The sequence below is a fragment of the Mauremys mutica genome, chromosome 3, assembly GCF_020497125.1.
Source record: "Mauremys mutica isolate MM-2020 ecotype Southern chromosome 3, ASM2049712v1, whole genome shotgun sequence".
NCBI lineage: Eukaryota > Metazoa > Chordata > Testudines > Geoemydidae > Mauremys > Mauremys mutica.
Window position 1 is genome coordinate 89,707,759 of NC_059074.1, and position 18,379 is coordinate 89,726,137.

Below are 18,379 nucleotides of genomic sequence, written 5' to 3' on the forward strand. Positions count from 1 at the left end.
GTGTATCCCTCCCTATGACATATGGGAAGCTTATGGTTTGACTAACTGTTAGAGAAACAAACCAAGAAACAGATGTTAATAAACAATCTGACCACTGCCTATTCCATGAGCTATCAGTGGGATGTTTGGGTTTATAAACTGGATTGGATGGACGTTGTGAACTAATTGGCTGATTTCAGCTAATGTAATTACCTTTCCAAATTTAATTACACTCATGTTGGAATTACAAAACCTTTTTCCCCATCAGATCCCAAAATGCCACACCCAAGCCTGCTGTAAATATTAATGGAAAAATGAAAATACAAAATATGTACTATGTATTAAAAAAGACTCTGCCATTCATCTTTCACACACTCTCTCTCTCCCATCCTGTCTCTTCCCCCATTCTGTTTTTCCATCCTCCCTTTCTTTTTCCTCTTTTCCCCTTTCTGAAGCAGGATTTCAAACAATATCCCCACTTCACCCCCTTGCTAGCCATGGCCACCAAGGAAAATTGTTACCAAAGTTCCAGTCAGTCACATTTATGCAATCCCACTCATAACAGAAGATTACACAGGGGTGTGGGAGATCATAATTTGATTTGCAGAAACTTTATTCCAGTTGAAAGCTGATAAATACAGTTTAGCGCTTAATTCTCAGATTGAGTTTACAGTGGTAGGAGTTATTAAAACATAAAGCAGAACTTTATCTGTAAACTGAGTATTTGAATAAAAAAAATTGAGACACAAATAAAACTCCCACAATACTATTTTTTCCAGTCACTTTTCTGAGTAAAACTGCAATCTCAAACTCAGACATCAGGTCGTAGCATCACCAGAATAAATTTTACAGTAAATGACATTTCCTTTTATCATAACTGCCTACACCTGGAAGATGCATCAGGGTCTAATATTGGGACTGTGGGGCAGTAAAAAGGTCAATCAGCCAATTATACTGAAACCAGGACATAATCCCCGTTTTATTATGTACTGTAAGAACTCCTCTGCTAAACCAAGATGTCCTGGAACCATGTGGGTTACAGCTGATAAATTTGTTCCAAAATCTATGGGTATCCAAAGCATTCTAATGAGAAACTCCTATACAGCAAAGGATTAAATCTGAATTTAAAATTTTCCAGGAAATGGATAAGCGGTTGTACACTAAATAAAGATTCTATAGTCTTTACATTATGGGGAACTAGCATGAATAGCTGCTCTTTGGCCATGGGGAGCAAACGAAGGCAGGAATTATTGCAAAACTTCAAGGACGATTTCAAAGGCTCACTGAAACACTCAGCCAAACCCTTCATCCCCAGAGGAAGAGATTATAAACACCACCTTAAAATGAATATCTAAATCAGGGAGTGTTCCTCACCAAAAAGGAATAAGCTCTGGGGAAAGCCAGCTTTGAGGATTTTTGAAAACTCGCTGGGCACCAGAGGAGAAAGTTTCAACCCCAAGACACATTTTCAGAAAGCAACGAAGAAACAGAAAATTAAAAAACATCATGGGCACATTTTTTATTATTAATTTATCAAACATTTTTTCGAGGTTTGGGGGCTGGTTGCAGGGGTGGGTAGACACTGAATTTGCTGGAGTAAAGTGAAAGAGCCCATTTGGGTATGCTGACGCACTCTGGGATGAGGCGGAAGAGGCAGGTCAGCCGTGGCATCAGCATCACGAGAATATTGCGCACCGATACGTAGTTGTAGACGGGTCTCCCATCCACATCACGGAAGCGGTAGCGGCGAGCGAGGTCTGGGGTGAGCAGCACCTTGCCGCTGTGGCACATGATGGCAGGATCGGACGCCAGGCCCACCACGCACTTGCCGCTCACTTCGGGGCTCTCAGAATTGCCAATCATCTTCTGCAGCGGCACGGTCCACGGGCCTGAACCCTCGGCCTCCTTCAGCACCGCCTCAGTGCGGACGAGGCCGGGCCACAGTGTCACGCAGGCCACGCTGTAGGGGCGCAGCTCGATGGCACAGTCGGCAGCCAGGCGGTCGCAGGCAGCCTTACCCACGCCATAGGGCACGTTGAACATGTAGCGCAGGCCGCCGGGCGAGGAGACGATGACGATGAGGCCGTGCCCGGCCGGCACCATGAGGCGGGCGGCATAGTGGGCGCAGAGGTAGTGGCCCCGCAGGCCCGCATTGTTGATCTGGTCCCAGAGGGCGGCCGGGCTCTCCCAGAAGGGCAGCCACTGCTGGGCGGCGATGGCATCCACCCCGGAGAAGGCGTTGGCCACCAGCACGTCCAGCCGCCCGCCCTCCGCCTGCTGCAGCCGCTCGAACAGCGCCGCCACCTCCTCCTCCTGCGACGAGTCGCACACCACGGGCACGCAGCGCCCGCCCCGGGCCGACACCTCCTCCGCCGCCCGGAGCAGCGGCTCCCGCTGCCGGGCCGTGATGTACACGGTGGCGCCCGCCTCCGACAGCTGCAGCGCGATGCCCTTCCCGAGGCCCCGCGAGGCGCCGGTCACCAGGCACACCCGGCCCGCGAGCCGCCCGCCGCCGGACATGCCGCCGCCGCCGCGGGAGGGCGCTGCCCGGAGTCGGCCGAGAGTCGGTGCGGCTGCACCGCAAGCCGGGGAGAGCTGCGGCCGCTGCAGCCCGGTTTAATCCCGCCGCTGCCGCGATGCAGCCGGGGACACGCCGGAAGTTTCCCGCTCAGACGAGCCGCCCCCCCCTACAGCTAAACGCCGCCCTGCCCCGCTTACATAAGGGGAGCGGCCCCTACGCTGGAGACAGCGCTTGGCTCAGGCCAGGCCCGTTCCCCCTGGCGCCGAAGCACGGCTGGGATCAGCCCTCTGCTATCTCCCCTTCCCTGGCCGCACGGGGATGGGACAATATGGCTCCGAGTCAGAGTCCAGCCACCCAGAGCTCTTTGCAGGAGCACTACCCGCCCCCGTCGGCACCAGCCTAGCTGCGCCGTCACACCACGAGTGAATACTCAGCCCGTGAAACACCCGCCTTAGGAAAAAAGGCTCTATAGGCAGCACTGAAACCCAGCCAACATTTTGAAAGGAGTGACAGATTTGAGTTAATCCTCTACTATTTTACTACAGCTTCTGAGCTCCACCTTTGACATTTTTTCTGCAACATTGATTCATGTGACAAGCTGTAGAGGAAATAGACGCAGCAGCTTCAGGTATATAGTGCATAACTATCACCATGTGACACAACTCCTCATCTCTAAGACAACATCATGGATATAGGAGAACAAGAACTTTGCAATTGTTAAGGCAGTTATCAGTTACACAGATACACTAGCCCTATAGAGTTGCTCCTATATAGAAAGGGTGGTTATTAGAATAGATACTAATAAAAAGTGGTGGAAGAGTAAATAAGAGCCTTGGTAAGCCATACAGCAGTAACACATTACAGTTAAAATCTTGTGGTACTATTGCCACTCAGGAGCAAGTCACTATACTCTTCCATACTCCAGTAAATTGACCAGATTCCCCACTTTATTATGCTACATGGCTAACATAAGGCCCAACCTTATATTCCTGCAGGGTATAGAGTACACAACCATGAAGCCTATAAATATTTATTAAAAAATTAACAGGACAAACTTATTTTTTTGGCAAGGTATAATTAAAAATGCTGAAAAATATTAACACATTATAAATAAGATGATTAAATGCATTTAGACAGCTTTTCAAAGTTTCACATCCATGGAGTTCCAGAGAAAAGTAGTAAATAGGCCACCCTTTAAGGAATCCTCTCTGCTGTGAACATTTGAGACGCCTGGCAGCGAACCTTAAAAAGAAAATTAGATGCATTCAGAGAACAAAAATATCACTTAACATATACCTTATGTAATTCTGAGCATTATTAAGTAATTTCAAAACAGTATTATAAATTAGTTTAAAAATGATACATATTAAATAACTTTAACCTAGAGTTAAGGTTACCTATTTCTTTCCATTATAAACCTCGCTTGCAGTTGCTTATAACTTTACCAAACTTTAGACATTCACGCTGAAGTTCTTCTATGCTGGGTGTTTACCTTAGGATAAGGGTTTAAATTTCAACTGAAAGAATGAGATTAGGGAAGTAGTTATTTTGCATATTCTAAAAAATTCATATAACCATTTTGTTGAGAAGATCTAGCACCTCCATATGGAGGGGGGCACCTGGTGTCAAGGAAGTGTCTTTTGTTAAGGGTGATTGCCCAAAAAGTTCACCCCAAATTTGGCCAAGTTATAAGCCACTGAAAAATTTGTTTGGATGTGCTCAGCAGAGGCCTATTAGAGTTCTAAATCCATGGAGCACTGCATCACTAATGGTCTGGATCAGGGGTCGGCAACCTGCGGCTCCCGGCTCGCCAGGGTAAGCACCCTGGCGGGCTGGCCCGGTTTGTTTATCTGCCGCGTCGGCAACTTCGGCTGATCGCGGCTCCCACTGGCCGCGGTTCGCGGTCCCAGGCCAATGCGGGAGGCAGGAAGCCGCGGCCAGAACATCCCTGGCTCGCGTCGCTTCCTGCCTCCCGCATTGGCCTGGGACCGCGAACCGCGGCCAGTGGGAGCCGCGATCGGCCGAAGTTGCCGACGCGGAGGATAAACAAACCGGGCCGGCCCGCCAGGGTGCTTACCCTGGCGAGCCGGGAGCCGCAGGTTGCCGACCCCTGGTCTGGATGATGGGATGGATTGCACCCTCAGCAAGTTCATGGATGAGACTAAGCTGGGTGGAGAGGTAGATATGCTGGAGGGTAGGGAAAGGGTCCAGAGTGACCTAGACAAATTGGAGGATTGGGCCAAAAGAAATCTGATGAGGTTCAACAAGTGCAGAGTCCTGCACTTAGGATGGAAGAATCCCAGGCACTGCTACAGGCTGGGGACCAACTGGCTAAGTGGCAGTTCTGCAGAAAAGAACCTGGGGATTACAGTGGATGAGAAGCTGAATATGAGTCAGCAGTGTGCCCTTGTTGCCAAGAAGGCTAACGGCATATTGGGCTGCATTAGTAGGAGCACTGCCAGCAGATCAAGGGAAGTGATTGTTCCCCTCTATTCGGCACTGGTGAGGCCACATGTGGAGTACTGCATCCAGTGTTGTGTCCCTCCCCCGCAAGGATGTGGACAAATTGGGGAGAGTCCAGCAGAGGGCAACAAAAATGATTAGGGGGCTGGGGCACATGACTTATGAGGAGACCCTGAGGGAACTGGGCTTATTTAGTCTGCAGAAGAGAAAGGTTAAGGGGAATTTGAAAGCAACCTTCAACTACCTGAAGGGGGGTTCCAAAGGGGTTGGAGCTAGGCTGTTCTCAGTGGTGGCAAATGACAGAAGAAGGAGCAATGGTCTCAAGCTGCAGTGGGGGAGGTCTAGGTTGGATATTAGGAAAAAACTATTTCACTAGGAGGATGGTAAAGCAGTGGAATGGGTTACCTAGGGAGGTGGTGAAATCTCCATCCTTAGAGGTTTTTAAGGCCTGGCTTGACAAAGCCCGGGCTGGGTTGATTTAGTTGGGGATTGGTCCTGCTTTGAGCAGGGGGTTGGACTAGATGACCTCCTGAGGTCTCTCCCAACCCTAATCTTCTATGATTTGTACTGAAGGAGGAGAAAACAACCTGACTGGGAATCAGAGGGGCAGGGGAATGGTAGGACTTAAAGGATGAAGAGCAGCAGAGGGGGAGGGGGAAAAGGGACAGACAGGAGATACAGGGGGAAAACAGTCTAGTCTAACCACTGAGTACACTCCCCTCCAGAACCAGGAAGTGAACTTAGGCGTCATAAGACTATATTTCTCTGCTGTCAGCCAATACCAGTGTGAAACATGCTGGTGATGTGTCTCATCCCCCACTGGTTTACATATAAAACAATAACCTATTGCTACAGCCTTAATCTTAGTGTAAACAAGATCTAATTAAATTCTCTTTACAGTTTCAATTGGGTATGGTATTCTTTGTTTCTGAGAAGAGCTCAGTATTCTTTTCGAGAAAATGCTGTATACATGTAAAGTATGTACATACACAAAGTTGCAAGCTTCACAAAACTGATGTAGGAAACTGTTTTTAAGAATAGTAGAATTAGTATATATATTTTGGTCTTGAATATTTCTTTAATTAGAATTACAAGAACTTGAACCACATGAGTATAAGAATGTGCATTATTGTGTTTTAAAGATCTTACTTTTATCTGAAGAATAAACAGATGGGCATTTTGTTTTGGGGTGTTTTGCTGGAGTGTGGGGTGGGGAAAGATGGAAAAAAAGATCACAACACACCCAGATTATCAACAGTATATATCCAGAGTGGTTAAGACAAAAAGATTAATTCTATTATGTTTCTGTGTACAGAAACTTTTCTGGAATACTTACAACTTTCTCCTCTGGTGAGAGCTCGCCATCTACAGCCACTATTTGGTACTGTTTATCTTTTAAGCTACCCACAAATTTCCGAAGTAGTTTGAGACTGGTATCATCATTGCTTTGTTTTAACAGTTTCTGCATTTCTTGGGATGGACATCCTGGGTCAAATATTAGTAAACATAATGTTCTATTCTTCCTCTCTTCTATTCCAACAATAGTACGGCTATGCCCTAATTTCAAAACAAAATAATGACAGTAAAAACTCGCATAAGGTACTAGGATGTCTTTTATCCCTTTATTGCTACAAGTAAAAAATGAGAACATTTTCTTTAACAAGTTATTTTCCAATGAAAAAAGTTTATATCAACCAGTTCAAACCCTAAATCTGGCCTTGAGTTGACTAACAATTTTAATCTGATGGGAATTTTATTTTATATATTTCTCTTTACTTATAACCAATAAGATTAACAGGAAATAAATTGGGAAACTTCCTGCATACAAGGATGAAGGAGGCAGAGAATATGAAATGTCATTTGAAATAATACCATGTTATACAAATATAATAAAATTCTATACAAGAGATCAAGAAACTAGTACAGATTATGCTGACCTTGGTGCTGCATGTAGATAGGTGGTTTGCGGGTACACACAACCTTTGTACCACCTTCTCTGTTTGAAGAATAGTAGCTCAAAACCCATTCAAATAAACGAGGGTGTGTACCCAAGGGGCCAGTTGGCTTGTGAAAGTCAATGATTTGACACCTATAGAAGATTTAAGATGAAAACTCAGAGTCTTATAGTAAGTCCAGGTTTTTTGTTTGTAGTGTCTAGTCTTTATTCTGTAATGTCAGATACACTTATCACTGCCTTTACACAAATAGCACTAGCAGTAGTTTCATAATTGCGTGGAACCAGAAACAGACCCTGCTGGTCTGGAATGGCCTGATGACAGTTCAGCCAGATACCTTCATATTATGCTTAATTATTTTTTTAAAACTAGAGCAAAAAGCTATACTTGAGAAGCAATGTGATTTCTATTGCCCAAAACTATGGAAAAAAAATATCCCTTCGGTTACAAATGTTCTATTCTTAGTCTCAGCTCAAATTTGGGGAGTTTATGAAAATCCTTTCACCTTCACCTTGAGTTATCCAAAGTGGCAGGACTACATCATATTTTAAGTTTGAGTAGTAAATTGAGACACGCGCAAATCAATAACTGCACTTAAAACTTTTTTCATAAGACTAGACCTCCATTAGGAAGTGGCAGTGAAAGTTTTAATGAATGTGAAGCTTTAATTAAAGTTTTATGCATAGGCAGTATGGAATTTTACTAAGGTCTTGTCTACCCTGCCACTTATGTTGATGTAAGTTATGTTGCTCAGGGGTATTAAAAAACCGCACACCCTTAAGCCATGTATCTCACATAGACTTAATGCAGTGTCTACACCGCATTATGTTAGCGAGAGAAGCTCTCCCGTCGACATAGCTTCCATCTGTCATTGAGGTAGATGAATTGCATTGATGGGAGAGTGCTCTCCCATCAACTTATTGTGTCTTCACCAGACTGCTAAATCGACGCCGCTGCATTGAAAGTGGTGCCGATTTAGTGCCGTAGTGAAGACATGCCCTAAGTTCTAAGCTGAATAACTGCCTGCAGTTCTATGCAGATTCACAAATTGTGTGGTGCTTTAACTAAGGGCTTGTCTACACTACAAAATTAGGTCAATTTAACTTAGGTCACCCTACAGCCACCTCAGTAATTCAATTGGCTGTTGGTGTCCATACTACCCTCCTTTTGCTGGTGAAGCATATCCTCACCAGGAGCACTTGCACCAACTGAATTGGGGCACTGACAGCCGCAAGGGGCTCACACCTGGAGCCTCCATGCGCCTAAGGGTGACAGCCCCCAGCTGTGATCTTAGTACTGGGCTCAATGTCACAGCTGTAAGATTGACATTCTCACCAATTTCATGCTGTTATTGTCTCTGCTCCACAGGGCTCTCAGCCTGGACAGCCTGGTTTCCACCTGGGAGCTCTGCAGAGAGCTTGGGCTCTCAGTGCAGGGCAGTCTGGCTCACAGCTGTAGCTGTGAAATTGACAAACTGTAAGCCCTCCACTGGGCTCAATTTCATAGCATGGCCACCTACCAACCTGAAATTTCACAGCTACAGCTGTGAGCCCCAACAGCCACTGTAAAGGAACTACAAAACCAGTTTCTTCTCTCTTGGTTTTCACACCTCAGCTGCTAGAAGAGGGCCTCATCCTCCCTGATTGAACTAACCTTGTTATCTCTAGCCTGCTTCTTGCTTGCTTATATATACCTGCCCCTGGAAATTTCCACTACATGCATCCGACGAAGTGGGTGTTCACCCACGAAAGCTCATGCTCCCAAACGTCTGTTAGCCTATAAAGTGCCACAGGACTCTTTGCTGCTTTTACAGATCCAGACTAACACGGCTACCCCTCTGATAAGTGTCTACAGGGACACTGTGTAGCCCTAACTACACCAACATAAAGGCTATGCCTCTTGTGGAGCTGGGGTTATTATGTCGGTGTAGTAGGGCATTTACATCGGCAGGAACAAGGCTGTAGTGTGTACACTGACATAATTAGGTCAACGTAAGTTGCCTTATGTCACCCTAACTCTGTAGTCTAGACCAAGCTTCAGTCTTATGTGCGTTTAAAGATCAGTCAAAGTTTAAAGCCAATGAAGTTGCATAAGTTATACAGCTCCAAAAGCAGAGTGCCTGGTTCTCACTCTCATGGAAAGGAATTTGAAATAAGAAACCAATGGCCTAAATTGGTTTGAGTGTGCAGATAGCCTATACATATGCTGTGTTTTGTATAAGAATTTTGGCATCTCCACCACCTTCAAAGTTGATGTGAAAAGGACAGACATAAGTGTGGTCAATTATTAGCTCTGTAATTATAAAATTAAACAAACAATATAGTGTACTATCATGTGTTACTGCTCAATATGTTTAGTTTGAAACCGAAAACATCCCTTATTTTTAAGAGATTATTGAAAATCTTCACGTACTTTAACCTGAGACTGGTTAACAGAGAATAAATTTCACATGCTCCTATCCATGACTTGGTACCATGTAATCTATTGCTGAAGTGAGATGCTCCTTGAGGATCAAAACCTTCTTTCCAAGCATCTTCAATCATGGACTGAATTTTTGGAATACAAGGAATTAAAGTAATATCTGAAATAAAAAAACAACATTCATCTTGCTGATCCCCAAAACTGAAGCAGTCTCTTATTGCTAAAGTGCAACTAAGGGTATGACTTCACTACTGGACGGATCAGCAGGCAGCGATAGATCCAGTGGGGATCGATATACCGTGTCTAGTCTAGACGCGATAAATTGATCCTCGAGCGCTCTCCCATCAACTCCCGTACTCCAGCTTGGCGAGAGGCGCAGGCAGAGTCAACGGGGGAGTGGCAGCAGTCAACTCACCGTACTGAAGACACTGTGGTAAGTAGATCTAAGTATGTCAACTTCAGCTCCCTTATTCACATAGCTGAGGTTGCGTAACTTAGACTGATTTCCCCCCCAACCAATGTAGACCAGGCCATAGTCTTAGAATCACTGTTTCATTTATAAAAACAGGAATGACAGATAATCAAAATGCCTTAATGTGTTACAAAAATACATTTCTATTTCTAGCTCTTTACTCTAAAATATTAATTTCAGTTGTGTCTCCTTCAGTATTCAGTCTTCTTGTCTCAAATCTGTTCCTGAAAATTTGTAGAATATCTGCTAATGATAAAGAAAGTATTTCATAGATATCACTAACCTATTAAATATCACAAAAAGTTTACACTCCCTGATTTCTAATTAATCAGAATATTGTATGCAGAAGTTAACATTCAAAATGGTAACTCACTGTACATACCTCTCAAACAGTCATTATACATGCCATTGCTCAATAATGAAGAAAGCAGCATTTGAAAGTTCCTGTAGCCACAACCCCAACCTTTGTCTCCCAAAGATGAGTGAAAGTGATCCACTCCTGTAGAAAGCCATACACGTCTTACATCTTTGATTTCATTTTGATAGTACCTGCACAGTGCTTCAATGACTCCTAAAAGACAGAATATAAATATTAAGCCTACACGATGCACAAGTTAATATTCTGTAGGAGCAGGTTCTCTTTATCTAGGGGCAAGTTGAGAAATCAAAAAGACAACACAGGTCACAACTGATGAATGAGCATATAGCAGTCAGTTAAATCGTGAACTTAGGTCATGTACAGACAGACAATCTTGCCATTTCATTTCTCTCCCACCCACCTAACTTGATGAATCAACATACTTCTGATATATTTTAAAAATCTGGCTGAGCTTTTCTGTTGCAGCCACATCAAGTGCCTTTTCTAAGATCAATATAGCATCACTGCATGAAAATATAACAGCATATGTATAATTGGTAAATTGTGAACTACAGAAGTGATACAAGAGATGTGACTAATTACCACTAATTATGTGACAAGTAATTCCAACAGACAATGCTAACACTCTATCCTCATTATGTTATCCCTTTTCAACCATGAACATCCTTATGGATACTATCGGTAATCCTCTCTCACTTCTTCCAGACCCTCATTTTTTAAGGCAGTCCTTGAACAATTACTCACCAAGCAACATCCCCCAAAGTAATGTCCAAGAAAACAGTGGACACATTTGAATTTTTGAATTCAAACGTTCAAAAATTAGAAAAGCCACTCATTGTGGTGTGTCAAGTCTTTCCTTGCTGCATAACAATAATATTCTTGGAAGTAGCTTTGCATTCATTTAAGTGCCTCATTTGTTGTTCTGCCATAAACATTACCCCTTAAAGTTTAAAAAGCACTGCAGTTCATCTTTAAGGTCTCAAATCTTTAAGACCAAGTTGTTAATTCCAATTAATACAGGTGGAATTAAAAGCTAAATTTTAACTATCAAGGTGTGAATTGAAGTTTCTGTAAGCACTAGTTGCCAACTATAGCTGAGGTAACAAAACCTTGAACTCTGGTTTTGGCAGGAAAATAAAATGAATGGATTTTCAATTCCTTTTTTAAAAGGCACTGGTAATTTTTAGTACACTTAACATACTGGATGTAGTTTAGGATCTAAACTTTAGCACATTAAATGCTATCTGCATTAGGTACTAAGTAAACATCTACCACTGAAGAATCTTTTCCTGGGCCTTCCAATTAGGAGAGTTGAAGTTGTCACCAAAAGAATCACTGCTAGAAAACAAAAGTTGCCAGTAGGATAAACTTTCACTGGCATAAAATGCAGGGAAGTGTTAAGGAAAAAATACAGCTGAGTATAAAATAAGCCATTCTGGTACCATACTGCTGTCTTTTCGCTATCATTGGTACATACTGTATCCGTGCCACTGAGCAAGCACTACACTGTCTTCAGGAGAAAGTGAATGTTATTGGTGATGGAAGGTTAAATAAAGAACCTTATGGAATTAGCTGAGACCCTGCTAAACACAAACAAATGTAAATGACTCAACTGCAAAAAAAGACCTGAAAATGCAGGGGAAACCCTATTAGATCATGTGTAATCCAGACATGCAGGCAGAGGGCCAAATGGACAGACCAGATAGCTAAATTCCAAATTTTTAGGGCCATTGATCGCAGAAAGATGGGAATAAACAAGTCAGGAATGTGCTGGGCTTTACCTAATTAATAGCTAGTACAAACATCTAGGGATATCCAACAGCCCTGAATTAAGACTGAACCCTTCTCTATCTAGCTCAGGTTCTCGACCTGCGGCCCAATCAGCACAGAGCTGCAACCCACGTGACATACTCAGGGCTATGTAGGTAGTATTAGATGCGGCCCACAATGGTAAATAGGTTGAGAACCACCGGTCTAACTAAATACATGGTACAGAAGCTGAGGTAAACTACATAGTAGTAACTAGACAGAATGAGAAGACCAACTACATGAGTAACAACAAGAACATATTAGGCATAGCTGCAGTCACAGCAATGCCATCACCACAACTATTGGTCTATCAATCTGAGCCGAAAAGATGAAAGGATCCATGCTCCTCCAGCAACACAGGTTAAATACTGACCTGAGGTCTTTGTTTTCCCATCATCTACTCCAAAAGCCAAAGATTCCATCATGTCAGCTTTTCTCTTATGATATTCAGAAGGCTGCATCCTTCCCCTAGCTACTTCCCTTTCCATATTCTTTAGTGACTGCTGCTTGTAGCCTCCAGAACTATCCAATCCATATTGTCTCTGTTGAGCACAAAATATGAATAAATTTTAATGTGTTTCTTCCTGCTGATTATCACTGTGAATAAAAAAGAATGCAATTAACAGGTATTGTTCTGAACAAATTAACGATTTGGAAATGCTCTTAACATGGAACTAATTCTGCCATGTGGCATTTTGTGCTCTACTGCAGCTATGTCAAGCTTGAACTGATATAACACCAGTCTGCCAGAAAGCACCTTTCTAGGAAAGTGTTTGAGTATTATTGGACTGTAGCATACAAAAATAAATTGCAACACATGAACATTACTACTGAAATTTTTATGCTGATTTAAATTCATAAAGCCTACCATTTTTATGAGCTTTTACTGAATTTGGACCTCTCAAACTCCCGTACTCAAAGGAGCTACTATACACAGACATGACATAGCTACTTAATGCAAATAAATAAAATTAAATAATAATAATACTTAACATGTATCTAGTGCGTTGCATGATCAAAGCACTGTATAGATATTTAACTAATTAATTGTCAAAATATCCTTGGGAAATGATTCACATTTCACAGTTGCGGAAAATGAGACAAAAGTGAAATGACCTGCCCAAAGGCCACACATCAAGTCACTGGCAAAGCCAAATTTAGAACCTAGTATCTCCTGACTCCCAAACTGCCCATTTCTCCAAGACCACATTACCTTTCCACAAAGGCAGCTCTGAATCTCATCATGACTTAGAGACTTCCTAACAGAAGCATTTTCCCCAGCTTATTGATTTGTAGTGAGATTCTGACAAAGGTCACTCAGCCAATCAAAACAGTTGAGTTTTTTTTCTTTTTATATACTCAAATTTCATTGGTCAAAAATATGTTAACGGTGATGTGGAATGACTGTAGCAGACCTGCTGCTAGAGCTGCTTGACTAGAGTTTTTTGAGTTAGATACACGGTAGCTATGTTCATCCCACTCTAAGCCAGAGCTTGACTGCTTTTTATTATATCGTTAGCCACGTATTAGAATTTATTCTTACACTATAGATAAGAAAAGCATGACCTTCTCTTCATATGGTACAAAATGCAATATAGTACATCACATCTGGGATACTACCAAATTTAATCATTTCAGGGTCAGCTCTGCCTGCACAATATTTATCACAGAGATACATAACTATGAAAAGCAAGACTATTTTATCACTCATGGAGAAGGGCTCCAAGTCTCACCTTACTCAGATTAATCTGAATTATAATATGAAGTTATAAAAATAATGTAAGTTTCTATTATAGCTGTTCAGTTTGTTATTACTGAACTGCTAGCAAATTGTGTCACAGGAAATTACCAGGCAAAAAATGTGAAAAATAGTAAGATACAATAGCAAGATACAAGTTATGTGAGATGCTAAAGTGAGAATGCACAAAACACAACTCCAAGATACTCAGTTTGTGGTTGCAAAATTTTTCAGTGGTACCGTTTGGATGCCATGGAAAAAATTTACAGTACCTGCAGTTTTTGGAATTCTTCTCTTTCTCGTCTTGCTTCTTCTAATCCTTGCTGTCTGTCTTCTTCATTCTGGAGCTGCTGAGCCAGTTCCAAATCACTTAAACTTCCACCTACATTTATATCTACTGGTATCATTTTAAAAGAAAAGAAGATGCATGCACGTTTCAATAGGTTGACATAAAAAATATATATTTACCTATAGCAATGTGTTTGCATACACATAGCTGGGTAGAGGATTAAATGGTGAATGCTAAGGTTAAAACGTTTGCTTTCTGTATACTGACAACAAAAGAATTAAAGCAGACATTAGGCTCTGTGTAGAGTTCATTTTTGAGGAACTGGGTGAGTATGCCCTGGACAGCTGTATAGTGAACTGTAAGGGACTCTTGTGAAGCTAAGGCATCTGTGGATTTGGGTTATGTCTGGATGATAAAGCATGTGAACTGAATTTGTCTGGAAGTTAACTAGTGTTTCCTTGTTTTTTAGTGATTACATTGACAGGAAATACATTTGAGTGAACTTAACTGTAGGATAACTCTTTTGGGGAAGAATTCCCCTGTTTTACTAAGTTAGGTGTGATCTGATGCTATGGAGGATTATGGGCACTGTTACCTGACAAGCAGCACTTGTAAATGCTACCAAGGAGGCATCTTCTGTGTCTGAAAAAAATTCTCTTTGTTTGCTAGAGAGGAGCCTCAGTCTGTTGGACTTTAGTAGTTCCAAAAGACCAGGACTCCCACAGACAAACTTTATCAGATCCATGACAGGTTGGGTGGCATGGACTGAAAGTGAGAAGCAAGAAACCTGGTGTCAGGGACTGAATGGGAATCTGTTAGAAGGGTACAGAGCTAGGGAACCAGAGAGGCCCATATAAGAGGACAGAAGTAACTGGTCAACCAGCACCAGCCCCTACTCTTGGCAGAAAAGAACTGTGACTTTACCATAGGAAACCTACGTATGTGAAATTTAGAGTGTGTGTATTTGGACTGATATGTTCTAGGGAGTTGGAAAAAACATGAGGAAAACAGGGCTAGTTTTTTAAAGTGTCTCATAATAAATGCTTTAATTTTGCCTAATATGTACACTACATCTGCTTAGTGGTTCCATAAAAAAATAAATTGTGATGGTTTGCAGTAAGTGTAGTTTGTGAAAGTGACCTGTAAAAGGGAATTACAGGGTTTTACCTCTCACTTATTGACTAAAGTTTAGTGTAACCTTAAGTTCAGCGTTGATAGTGGCATCTGCCTAATAAAGTAATAATTTTTCTTGTACAAACTTAGACAAATGCTTGAGAAGTTCAAACTATCTTTTTCTTGATTTGCTTTGGTACCCATAAATAAATATAAATGATGTACAACTTAAAATAGTTTTGATCAATACCAAGTTTTCAGGTACCTTCTGAAAAGCGGTGCTCTTCTAAGTGCAAGTCCACATGTTCCTGGAGAATCTGACAGTTTACACAGACAAGATCACACATTGGACATTCATATAGCTGTTGACCATTTCCTGTATTTAAAGAAGAACTGATTTAAATGTGATGAACGATGCTATTATTTGGTATTTCATATGAGAAAAAAAAACAGTTGACAGTATATACCATATTCTGAGAGGGACAACAGTGATTAATTTTGTATTGACAACAAAATACTTTCCTACTAGATAACCCAATGAACTGTACAGAGTAATTATACTTAAAATGGATTTATATATAGTTTGTATGTTAAGAAAATTAAACTCTTCCCATTTAAGCTATGACAAGTCTGTTGGTGGAAGGATTCTCTCTTTTTCTGTCAAATAACTGTTCATCAAGCATAATATCCTGACCCATTTAACTTAATGATCAGAATTTGTTACCAGTTCTTCATTTCAGAGAGAGGATGTTTAGCTTGAAACATCCATTCAAAGGCAAAAGAAAGAAATGTCTGCTGTCAAGGGAGAAACCCATGTTTCCAAAAGAACAAGTGTCCAGCCCTACAGTTGTGAAACCAACATGCAAAGGAAAAACAAATCAGTTGGTAATTTTTCTGCTTTATTACGTATAAAAGAGGTGGGAAGTTTTCCCTACCACCACCCAAAAGAGATTTTTCCTGCTTATTTTTTTTTAAGCTTAGAAATATAAAATATATTATGTTTGCCTACTGTTTTTGCTAAAGGTCTCCTTGGAGGACCAGAAGACTGGAATGGGGAATTGCTTATTCCATTTACATATACAAGATACTGTGATGAATCTTTAACAATGAACTTTTCTTATAACTTTTAATCACTTTTTTGATTTTAATGTGTTGTTAAAACCAAAAATAGTTTTACAGAGTGACAAAAATTCACTTTCATTTCTCAATTACTCAATTCTCTTTCTTGGGACATACTCAATGTATATGAGAATTAATAAATGGAGCACTGTTGTTACAGGAAAATGGCGATGAGTGATGCTTACCATGAGTAAAAATTCATAACTGTTAGAGACAAGGCCTCTTATGCTCCATGGACCTACATTCAGCAACAAAGGTACGCAGCACTTTAAAATTCTACAAGGGCTTCTTTTAAGTGTGTGTGTGTCTGTGTCTAAAATTAATGGAAGATGTAATCATCTTATACACAAATCAGCATAGTAGTGCCTCCCCCACCTTATTTTTATTAAATTCTAGCATTTAATGTTGTCATTATGTTTTCATTTTTTTTCCAATGCCACAAATTTTTGTAGTAATGATATACAACTACTGTAGAATTTGTCAGGAGTGATGCTGCAGGTTTAGATAGTTTAGAAGGGGCTGTTGTGGAAACATGGAATACAGTTCGGAACTGTGAGATACGCACATTAGAGGAATGTTTCTGCTGGAATGATCTACAATTTAATAGTTAATGTTGAAATTTAAAGAGTCATCTTCAAGTGTGAAAAAGACACTACGATTGATGGGACACAGTTCATTTTTCAAGGCAACCTTTCCTTCTATAAGGGCTAAAAATAACTTAGAAAAAAAAAGACAAAATATACAGCATAGCACTCTGACTATACTAAAATTAAGACTAGGGCTCCTGGATGCTCACTGTCTTCACCTTTGTCCCTTCTCTCTCCCAGGCTCATGCAGGACATTGCATCCACTCCTATAGCTTTCCCAGCTCTCTTCCTCAAGCTGAATGTCTTTTTCATCTCAAGCATTAAGTGTGCAGGAATGGCTTGATAGTTTCCAGTCAAATATGTCACTTTACTCTGTCAACTTCTGGATCTTTTTTCTGTCATTAGTTTATACACCAAATAGAAAGGTAATTTAATCCGTCACACAAAAATCCTTATCCTTTGTTGTCACTATTATATATCTATCACATTTTTGCATGGCTAAGCAGTACCATAACCCCAATAAGTGTTGTACTTAGTATTTGGATACATACACATCACCCATGGCCAGCCCTCAAACAGTCATGCCCATGCTTAGCTTTAGGCATCATGGTGCCTTCAGCCATAGTTAAGCAGATGCAGGAGCACTGGGCAGGGGAGCCTGTCTTGCGTGAGCTGACTACCTGCTAAGAGCTTGTCTACACTTGGGGCGGTAGCTACCCCTGGCACGGTAAGGCAGGCAACGTCCACACTTGCCCCAAGCCGCAGGGCAAGGCTCTGGCAGCGGGGCACTACCCTGCTAGACAGCCGCCTGGGCGGCACGGCGGGGGCGCGTAGCGAGCCGCGTGTACAGGAGGGCTCGGGTGCATGGGTCTCTCTGCCTCACTGGCGGTTCATACCCGTGCTGGGCCGTGCGGAGCCGGGCTAGGAGCAGCTCTACCCGGGACACCGAGCCCCGGAGCCTGCCTGCCTGCGAGGAGACGCGGCAGGACAGGGGACCCGCCCGCCCGCACTCACCCGGGACCGGCGGGTCCAGGAGGTGGCCGTGCCGGGACCTCACGTGCGCCTCCACCTGGCGGCGCGAGGCGCCGGTCTCCCCGCAGAAGGGGCACTGGGGCGGGCCGCCCGCGGGGGCGGGGCCCGGCTCGGGGTGCGCGCTGTCCACGTGAGCGCGCAGCTCGTCGAAGCCGGGCGCGGAGAAGGAGCAGAGCGGGCAGCGGGACTCGCGCTCCAGGTGCGCGCGCAGCAGGTGGCGCCTCATCTCCGGCTCCGTGCGCAGCGCCTGGCCGCACAGCTCGCACAGCAGCATGGCGCGGGCAGGCCAGGGACCGGGCCAGCAACTCCCGCCGGGCCGGGCCAGCTGCCGTTGATCACCGCTTCCCCTCTTCGCCCGCAGGTTTCGTTTCTGCTTCAACTTCAAGTTAGCGCAGCGCATGCGCGGTAGGAGTCGTTCAGCTGCCTGACGTCATGACATCACTGGAACCATCGCCCTATCCCTGGTCCCGATAACTTCCGCTTTGGAGGGGTCAATTTGGTT

At 42.9% G+C, this 18,379-nt stretch overlaps 2 protein-coding genes across 7 annotated transcripts; both read right to left on the minus strand.

The window, feature by feature from the left end:
- Positions 1-574: 574 nt before the first annotated feature.
- DHRS1 (dehydrogenase/reductase 1) lies at positions 575-2,905 on the minus strand. Its single transcript, XM_045008607.1, has one exon. It carries the CDS (start codon positions 2,497-2,499, stop codon positions 1,513-1,515), a length of 987 nt encoding a protein of 328 aa, XP_044864542.1. The 5' UTR covers positions 2,500-2,905; the 3' UTR covers positions 575-1,512.
- A 611-nt stretch (positions 2,906-3,516) lies between these two features.
- ZUP1 (zinc finger containing ubiquitin peptidase 1) lies at positions 3,517-18,369 on the minus strand. 6 transcript variants are annotated; one of them, XM_045008602.1, is made up of 9 exons: positions 17,860-18,369; positions 15,405-15,515; positions 14,010-14,131; positions 12,373-12,541; positions 10,194-10,382; positions 9,331-9,499; positions 6,901-7,052; positions 6,300-6,520; positions 3,517-3,742 (listed from the first exon to the last, which is right to left on the minus strand). In XM_045008602.1, exons 1-9 carry the CDS (start codon positions 18,275-18,277, stop codon positions 3,695-3,697), a joined length of 1,599 nt encoding a protein of 532 aa, XP_044864537.1. In that variant the 5' UTR covers positions 18,278-18,369; the 3' UTR covers positions 3,517-3,694. The 6 variants fall into 6 exon arrangements, with proteins under 6 accessions (XP_044864537.1, XP_044864536.1, XP_044864541.1 ...); XM_045008601.1 differs by having other exon boundaries at positions 14,010-14,134; positions 17,860-18,365; XM_045008606.1 differs by lacking the exon at positions 17,860-18,369 and adding an exon at positions 17,742-17,760.
- Positions 18,370-18,379: the final 10 nt, after the last annotated feature.

Bases quoted from the DNA above. Each gene is read 5' to 3' on its own strand.
- DHRS1 (XM_045008607.1), bottom strand. From the start codon at position 2,499: ATGTCCGGCGGCGGGCGGCTCGCGGGCCGGGTGTGCCTGGTGACCGGC.
- ZUP1 (XM_045008601.1), bottom strand. From the start codon at position 18,277: ATGCGCTGCGCTAACTTGAAGTTGAAGCAGAAACGAAACCTGCGGGCG. The intron at 9,500-10,193 runs GTATGTACAGTG...TTTTTATTTCAG, and splicing joins GTATAATGACTGTTTGAGAG to ATATTACTTTAATTCCTTGT. The intron at 3,743-6,299 runs GTAAGTATTCCA...TTTCTTTTTAAG, and splicing joins TCTCACCAGAGGAGAAAGTT to GTTCGCTGCCAGGCGTCTCA.